The following is a 9328-nucleotide window of genomic DNA, read 5'->3' as shown; positions in this document are numbered from 1 at the left end:
CTACTACATCTTCATTCGTAACACTAACAAATACTTATTGTATTTCAACAAAAACACTCGTAACACTAACAAATACTTATTGTTTTTCAACACAAACATTCCAAAATTAATCACTAGTTAGATTGTGTAATATGGATTTTCAAGCTTCGTTACCTAAATATATCAATTAACACGAAAACCTAATGGTGATACAATATAGTCTAAATGATAACAAATATGTTTCATTCTTGAAAAAATTACCCTTATTCTACTTTAAACCAATTATGCTAAAATATTCTTATTACGTAGATTTAAACCTGAGATCTTCTAAGAGACATGTGCCTCTATCTAGCGGTGTAGCCCTACATTACTTAATGTGCCCCATTTGTTTCGAATCTAATGGAAGATATTGTTAGAACTAATCTTGTCAATACTCAAAAGTTAGAGGATACTAAATGATTTAATTTATTGTAGTTTTATTTTATTTGTTTCCTTGTAGAAACAGGTTACTTCTTCTCCAATAGGGTTGTTTAGTAAAAATATGGGTTATATGTTTAGGGTTTATGTACCTTCAATTTTAATCAAAGAGTTTTAGCCTGTTACATTCATTGTTTAATTATGTTGAAGAAGCCTTGATTTTTAACAATTGATATCATAGTGGTTTATCAAATTGGGAGGTTAAAGGGAAGAGAAAAGGTTGTAGCGATCAAGAAGGTAGGCGCAAGAGGGTTTGTTGATCAAACAGTTCAGCAGGTTGTAGTGATCGAGGTTGTGATCAACAACAGTAAGACCGTAGCAATCAAGGGGCAGTAATTGCAAGCTTGATCAACGAGAAAACTCATGTGTAGTGTAGTTTTAAATCGGATCAACAACAGGCTTCAAAGGTGGTGAAGTAGCAAGTTTGATCAAGGTGGAAGAAAAAAGATGTTGCCTTATTTGTGGTTGATGGTTCAAGTGTTTGGACAAGTTTTGGGTGTGAAGCTAAATGAGTCAGAAAACAAGGGGTGCGGTGGTATATCGGCTGCAGTAAAGGTGTTGATGCAAAGCGAACACAAGACATTAGACACTGAGTATTAAGGTGGAAGAACTTCGGGTATTACTTAGTATTCAAGACCTAAAATTAACTTGACAAGATTCGGGGGTGATTGTTGGAACTAATCTTGTCAATACTCAAAAGTTTGAGGATGGTATAAATGATTTAACTTATTTTAGTAGGAAGATTTAGTTTTATTTTATTTTATTTGGTTTCCTTATAGAAATAAGTTACTTGTTCTCTGGGTTGTTTAGTATAATTAAGGGTTATATATTTAGGGTTTATATACCTTCAATTTCAATCAAAGAGTTTTAACCAATTAGACCATGTGTAGTGGTAAATTGTTATAATGCCCCCACCATGGGGCATTATCCGACACGTGTCATCCCAGTCAGCATGGGGCGTTATTGCAAAAGTGGCATAGTGGGAATAATGTCTGATAATGCCTCTTCCAATCATTAAAAAAAAATTAAAAAGGCAAATGGTTGTTGATTGATTGGCTAGTCAAAAAAGCAAACTGTCTCATTGCCACATGCAAAAATCCCATTGGCCACCTTTTGTTTGCATTTGACCACTTTGGCGTTTTAAAAAAAACGCCGGCTTGCAAAATGGAACAAAATAACGCCGGATCACGCCATGTGTAGTGGGGGAGGGGCGTTTTGGGGCCTTTTTTTCAATTTTTTTTAAAAATCACACCCCACTACGATGGTCTTAGATTCATTGTTTGATTATGTTGAAGAAGACTTGAATTCCAACAGATACTAGTTTACGTAAATGTCATAACGCTTGAATGAAACAAACACTATCCGTGTATTCTTTTGTTGAAAAACATCAAAAAAAAGTATCATCTGTTTTCTTATAAAATTTTAACCAAAGGTTGTGACATGTAACTTACTTTTTATCTTAGACCATGTGTAGTGGTAGAACCTTATAATGCCCCCACCATGGGGCATTATACGACACGTGGCGTCCTAGTCAGCAAGGGGGCATTATAGCAAAAGTGGTGTAGTGGGTATAATGCCCCATAATGCCCATTCAATCATAAAAAAAAAAAAAAAAGAAATCAAAAGTGGTTAGAGTGTGTCAGTCCATTTGTTCTCTTTCCATTGGCCCATTCAATCAAAAGTGGCTACACAATTTGTAGTGTGGGCGTTTTGAAGAAAACGCCGAGCCCCTTTTTTTTCAAAATTTTTGCAATAAAACGCCCCATGTAGTGGTAGTGGGGGCGTTTTAGGGCGTTATTTTTCAATTTTTTTTAAAAATCACGCCCCACTACACATGGTCTTATTATCATTTTGTTACAAAAAATGACGTGTGTTTGATATGTTACTCGTTATTTGTAGCTTTTCTATTATTTTATGTTGATGTGACCTTCATATAAGCCTACACAACATCAAATCATGCCACATTAAATTATTTTAAATATTCACAAATAGCATCTATTGTCATTATTACTAACACTATTACAATTAATGTGTAGTTTCCTACCACATTGAGCATCATTTTAATTTGTTAAGGTCTCGTACACCATTGTGAACAATAGTCACCACATAACCCCAAACACTAGTGGTGGATTAGAGGATTTACTAGAAGAGGAACAATCACATTAAACTATGTTAGAATAAAGCCAAAATATCAACTTAAAACAATTAAAGATTAACAAATTATAGCTTGCATTTTTCTTTTGTGAATTTTTGTTTTCATATTTTAAAACATCTTCATCCATAACGCCAAAAAGTGCTTATTGCTCTTCAACACAAACGATCAATACTTTGATTGCATAGATACGGAGTTACAAGCGTCATCATCGAGACAAATACGTTAAATATTGTCTAAAGATGGTCTAAAGATGTTTCATTTTTCTTACCCTCGCCCAACAAAGTCAGTCATACCATTCAAGTTGGTGAATCTTTCATTTTATGGCATGTTATGATGGTAGAAGTGAAGTTGATGCTCGTCAAACATCTTTTTATATGTCAAACATCCAAAACTAGTTACGTGGATTCGAATCCACCATATTCTTAAGTAATTTGATGATAACCTCGTTTAGCAATTTCCACAACATTATTAAGAAAAGTCTAACCTTTCAATAATTTGGAGTGGTGATGGTGTCCCTTTGTATTAGACTTCTTAAATTTACATAATTTTCCATCATGCTCAAAATTTGTATACTATTTTTTTTTTTCACGAAAAGCAATATATTTTTTTATTTGTATATTTTTTTTCACGAAAAGCAATATATATTTTTTTAAAAGTGGAAAAAAATCAGTTTCTATTTGGAATTTTGCAATTTGGGGGGTTTATTCCACCGATGAAAACACTTCCAGGGTGTCTTGACCTTTTTATGGATCTATCACAAAACATCCATAAACTCCGAATGTGTAGCAAATGCAATTAAAAAACAAAATACTAATTATTTTATTTTGTTAAGAACCATTGGGTTCCACGCATTTGAAATTTTGAAGCACCTTAATAACAAATGGAAATCTTCATGTTTACTAATTCATGTCATTTATGTACATTAATTTTCTTTTAGTTAATAATATTATTATCAAACTTTTTTAATATATAGTTAACGAAATTATATATTTTTTTATGTTTGTTTTTTATTATATGATTTTATATCATTTGTTATAATAATTTTTATAGGAAACATTGCATCTTCCAGTGGTATTCCAAGAAACATTACAAGCAACTCAGCATCAGACATGATACCTTCTTCATCATCTACAATTCCACCAAATACTGTTATAGCATCAGACGAACCTTCACCATTGATAAGAATGTCATCAGGAAAGCGTAAATTAGTAAGAAAACGACGAAACTTAACACCTATACCTATTATTGATTTGACAACAGATGATGATAACGAGTTTGCTGATATCATTGATCAACATTTAAAAGGTGTTTCAAAAGGTAAAGTTAATCCTCTTTTATTTATTACTGCTTCACATATTTATTTTCATAATGTTTTTTAACAACATAGATTTATTATTTTTAATAACATTAATCTTTTAACTGAAATAAAAAAAATGTACAGACTACTTGGATCATGGTGACTAGATAATCGGGTGTCGAACGTGTAGCGCAAAGCTATGGAAAGCAGAGGCGGATAGGGGAGAACAGAAGCGAAATAAACCTAACTATTTCCTTTGCTGTTCATACGGTAAAGTTTTGTTACCTGATTTTAAGCAGCCTCCTGAAATTTTGAAAGATCTATATGTTGGCGTCAGTGCGAAGAGCAAATTCTTTTTAAAAAACATTCGGCGTTATAATTCTATGTTCTCATTTACATCTATGGGAGGAAGGATTGACAAAACTATCAACCGTGGAAATGCACCTTATGTGTTTCGATTAAGTGGTCAAAATTATCATACTATTGGGAGTCTATTACCTGAAGATGGAAATGACCCAAAATTCAGCCAGTTGTATATATACGACACAGATAATGAAATATTTAATCGACAAAATGCTGTTGGGTATGTATTAATTTCATAGTCTTTATAATTACCTATATTTGTCGATTTATTTTATATGATATTAATGTTAGTAATACATATATAATCGCTATTAATCCATACATTTTGTTAATTTTATAGGGGCTCAAACACTTCTTTTACAATAACTGAGTCAGCTTTTGATGTTCAGATCATTGAGGAACTTACACTTATGTTAGACACTAACAACGCTTTGGTTAAAATTTATCGACAAGCTAGAAATTGTTTAAATGAAAACCCTTACATCGACTTGAAGCTTTGTCTAATTGGTAAAAGATCCAAAGATGGTAGGACATATAACCTTCCTGAAGCTTCTGAAGTTGCAGCATTAGTTATTGGAGATCTGACTCAAGCTGTTGAGAATCGTGATATAGTAGTGAAAAGAAGATCTGGTCGGATTGAGCGCATAAGTGAATTACATCCTTCTTATCTTTCTCTACAATACCCTCTTCTATTTCCATACGGAGAAGATATGTACAGGGTTGATATTCTTCATAGAGGTCTCAATCCAGACACGAACAGCAAACGTCCAATGTGTACTATGCGTGAGTTCTTTGCTTATAGATTACAAGATCGTGTCGATAAGTTTTCTTTGATTCATAATGCAAAAAGACTTTTCCAACAATTTGTTGTTGATGCTTACACTATGATTGAGAGTGAAAGGTTGTTTTACATACGGCGACAACAAACTCATTTGAGGTCAGAAACTGTTCAGAATATTCAGAATGCAAGTAATGCTGGAAAAAAAGATATGTCAAAAATTGGAACACGTATCTTTATTCCATCTTCCTTCACTGGCGGTTCTCGATATATGATGCAAAATTACTTAGATGCAATGTCTTTGTGCAAATGGTTTGGGTATCCAGATTTTTTCATCACTATTACGTGTAATCCAAAATGGCCGGAGGTGCAAAGGTTTTTAAAAGATACGACGATAAGGCCTGAAGATAGACCGGACATTTTGTGTCGAATTTTCAAGATAAAACTAGATTCCATAACAAAAGAATTGAAAGAAGGCAAGTTGCTCGGTAGAGTTAATTCTGGTATGTTTATTTATACGATAACATTTAAAGGCTACTGTTTTTAAATAACGTTACTTTATATTTATTAGTATTATTATTATTAATCTATATTTAATGTTGATAATATAAGTTACTTTATTTTTTTTTTCTAATTTATTATATTTTTGTTGTTGTACTCTGTAGTTGTCTATACTGTTGAGTTTCAAAAACGCGGACTTCCTCATGCACACATATGTGTATTCATGCATTCTGACAGCAAGATTCTATCTGTTGACCAACTAGATCCAATCATTTCTGCCGAAATTCGAGACATAGCCGAGGATCCAGAGTTATATAAACTTGTGGCAGACTACATGATTCATGGTCCGTGTGGTCCTCTCAATATGAATTGTCCTTGCATGATCGATCGTAAGTGGTCCAAGAAGTTTCCTAAGAAATTTGTTAATGAAACATGTTTGGATAAAAAAGGATTTCTAGTTTATCGTAGAAGGGATTCTGGCCTATCTGTTGTTAAATCACGTGTGAACGTAGACAATAGATATGTTGTTCCATATAGTAAAGTGCTGTTAAAAAGATACCAGGCGCATATTAACGTTGAATGGTGCAATCAAGTTGGTTCTATCAAATATTTGTTCAAGTACATTAACAAAGGCCCAGATAGAACTACTCTTAGAGTTGTTGAAAGTGGAAATCAGGATGAGCAGGAACCTGTAGTCGATGAGATAGAAAAGTATTACGATTGCCGGTATATTTCTGCATGCGAATCTCTTTGGAGGATCTTTTCCTATGATATTCATTATCGATATCCCGCAGTTATTCGATTGCCGTTCCATTTACCTGGTCAGCAAAACGTAGTATATGGCGCAGACGATGACATTGACGAGGTTCTTAACAAACCATCTGTTGCTTCTACTATGTTCTTATCTTGGATGAAGTGTAACGAAAAATTACCTGAGGCACGTAATCTTACTTATGTTGAGTTTCCATCAAAGTTTGTTTTTAAATTAAGAACTCGCAGTTGGGATATAAGGAAACGACATCCTTCAATCGGTAGGATTCATTCGGTGTTTCCTTCAGCTGGTGAAGCGTACTACCTCAGAATATTATTGAACAAAGTAAAGGGACCAAAATCTTTTGAAGATATTCGTACTGTAAATGGTACTTTGTATCCAACTTTCAGGGACGCATGGTATGCGCTAGGGCTTTTGGATGATGATAACGAGTACATTGAAGCTATCAAAGAAGCTAATTTGTATGGAAGTGCTACTTATCTACGGACGTTATTTGGAACAATGCTGATGTCTGGTAGTTTGTCTAGACCTGATTTTGTATGGGAGAAAACATGGACGTATTTATCGGATGACATTTTATATAGACAAGAAAAACATTTGAATGTTGATGGTATGTCTTTTTTTTTTAATTTTTGCATGTTATCTAATATTCAATTAATATATTTATTAAATTAATTATTTTTTGTTGATAATTTTTTTATCTGAATGAAATAAAAAGAACTTCATTTGTACCAAAAAATTTTTGTTATTTACCCTTCAACTTCATTTATATCATATTTACCAAAATATACTTTAATATTCAACAGTAATAAAGAATTATTGTATTATTAAATACATCTTCAATTTTGTTTGCAGATTTAAATTATTCTGACGAAGAAATAAAGAATTTGGCGTTGTTAGAGATTGAGAAGTTCTTACTTCGTAATAATTCATCTCTGAGGAACTATTCAAATATGCCTTATCCTGATGATGAGTCTATTTCTTCGTCTAACAATCGATTGATCAACGAGGAGTTATCTTATTTCCAAAATACCATGGAAGATGAGTTGAATAATATGTTACTACTTTTAACAGATGAGCAACGTAATGTTTTTGATCAGATTATGGAATCTGTTAGAACAAACAAAGGTGGTGTCTTTTTTGTTTACGGATATGGTGGCACCGGTAAGACCTTTCTTTGGAAGACATTGTCGGCAGCAATTCGAAGTAAGTCTGAAATTGTTTTAAATGTTGCTTCAAGCGGTATAGCTTCTTTGCTACTTTCTGGAAGTCGAACAGCCCATTCTCGATTTTCCATCCCTCTGAATCTAAATGAGGATTCTCTTTGCCGCATGAAGCCTGGATCTGAACTTGCGTGTCTTTAAAAAAAACACAACTTATTATATGGGATGAGGCTCCAATGATTCATAAACATGCCTTTGAAGCATTGGATAGAACCTTAAAAGATATATTGATGCCTGATTGTTCAAATAGCGAAGCTTTACCATTTAGAGGAAAGGTAATTGTATTTGGTGGTGACTTTAGACAGATTCTTCCTGTTGTTCCTAATGGCTCTAGACAAGATATCGTGAATGCTTCCCTGAGTTCGTCATATATATGGAATAAATGCAAGTTACTAACGCTAACAAAAAACATGAGGCTCACTGTTGGCATGAATCATGGTGATATTGACAAGACAAAAGAGTTTGCTAAATGGCTTTTGGATATTGGCGAGGGAAAACTTGGTGGTCGCAACGACGGAGAAGCTGTTATTGATATACCTCAAGAACTGTTGATTACTGAGTCCACTAACCCTATTGGTAATCTGATCAACTTTGTGTATCCTTCGATACTTGAATCGTTCAATGATCCAAATTATTTTCAGGAAAGAGCCATACTTGCTCCTAAGAACGACGTTGTTCACGAGATAAATGATACCTTATTAGCAATGTTTCCTGGTGATCATAAAGAGTATCTAAGTTCAGATTCCATCTGCCAATCTGAGAATGTAACTGACCATATTCGACACAATGTTTACCCCCCCGATGTTTTAAATGGTCTTAAAGTTTCAGGAATGCCGAATCATAAGTTGGTTTTAAAAGTTGGTGTTCCTATCATGCTTTTACGTAACCTTGATCAGAAAAACGGTCTGTGCAATGGTACAAGATTACAAGTCGTAAAACTTGGTGATCGGATTATTGAAGCAAAAGTGATTTCTGGTAATAATATTGGTACTAGAACTTTTATACCAAGGATCAATCTTTCCCCCTCTGACAAACGAATACCTTTCAAACTTCAAAGAAGGCAATTCCCGATAGCTGTGTGTTTTGCAATGACGATAAATAAAAGTCAGGGACAGTCGTTATCTAAGGTTGGTTTGTTTCTAAAGCAGCCTGTTTTCACTCACGGACAACTATATGTTGCAGTTTCAAGAGTCAAAAGCATGGATGGTTTAAGGATGTTAATATTAGATGTTGAGGGGAACGTTACTAATAAGACTACAAATGTTGTATACAAAGAGATATTCTCAAATTTATAGTTTGATTTATAGTTTCATTATTTTAATATTAATATCCAACTGTCATATTATTTATTCCTTTACTCCGAAATTTATATTTCCATTTTACTTTATATTTTTTTTACATTTCATTTTTAATATATATCACATAAAATTTATATAAATAATCTTAACCACATATAAACAAACACAAGTTAGTTTGTAAATAGATATATTTAAACATTGATAACCAACAAGTATTTATGCACGATACCAACTGTTAATTACATTCAAAATTATGGTACTTTGTTGGATGATATAATAGTAGTTGTCTTTAACCATAAACTACCTAGGAACAAAATAAAACATCATAACCATAGAAACTTTGTCCAAAAAAGAGTAAACCTAATAACATGATCACAAAACAGTCATCATTTGTTCTACACAAACACCTTCATCATTAGATTACCTGTTAACATGCATTAACCCCATCCACATTTGATAAGATCAGGAGATTTGATGAACTTACA

The 9328-nt window shown here is 33.2% G+C and overlaps 1 protein-coding gene across 1 annotated transcript; it reads left to right on the top strand.

The window, feature by feature from the left end:
• The first annotated feature begins 378 nt into the window (after positions 1 to 378).
• On the top strand, positions 379 to 8840 carry LOC118485895. Its single transcript, XM_035982406.1, has 8 exons — positions 379 to 390; positions 479 to 544; positions 664 to 763; positions 3662 to 3933; positions 4076 to 4491; positions 4612 to 5552; positions 5687 to 5710; positions 8368 to 8840. The coding sequence occupies exons 1-8, from the start codon at positions 379 to 381 to the stop codon at positions 8838 to 8840; spliced, it is 2304 nt and encodes a 767-aa protein (XP_035838299.1).
• The last annotated feature ends 488 nt before the right edge of the window (positions 8841 to 9328 follow it).

Source organism: Helianthus annuus, chromosome 13 (genome assembly GCF_002127325.2).
Source record: "Helianthus annuus cultivar XRQ/B chromosome 13, HanXRQr2.0-SUNRISE, whole genome shotgun sequence".
Classification (NCBI taxonomy): Eukaryota; Viridiplantae; Streptophyta; class Magnoliopsida; order Asterales; family Asteraceae; genus Helianthus; species Helianthus annuus.
This window is presented reverse-complemented; position numbering and strand designations above follow the sequence as displayed.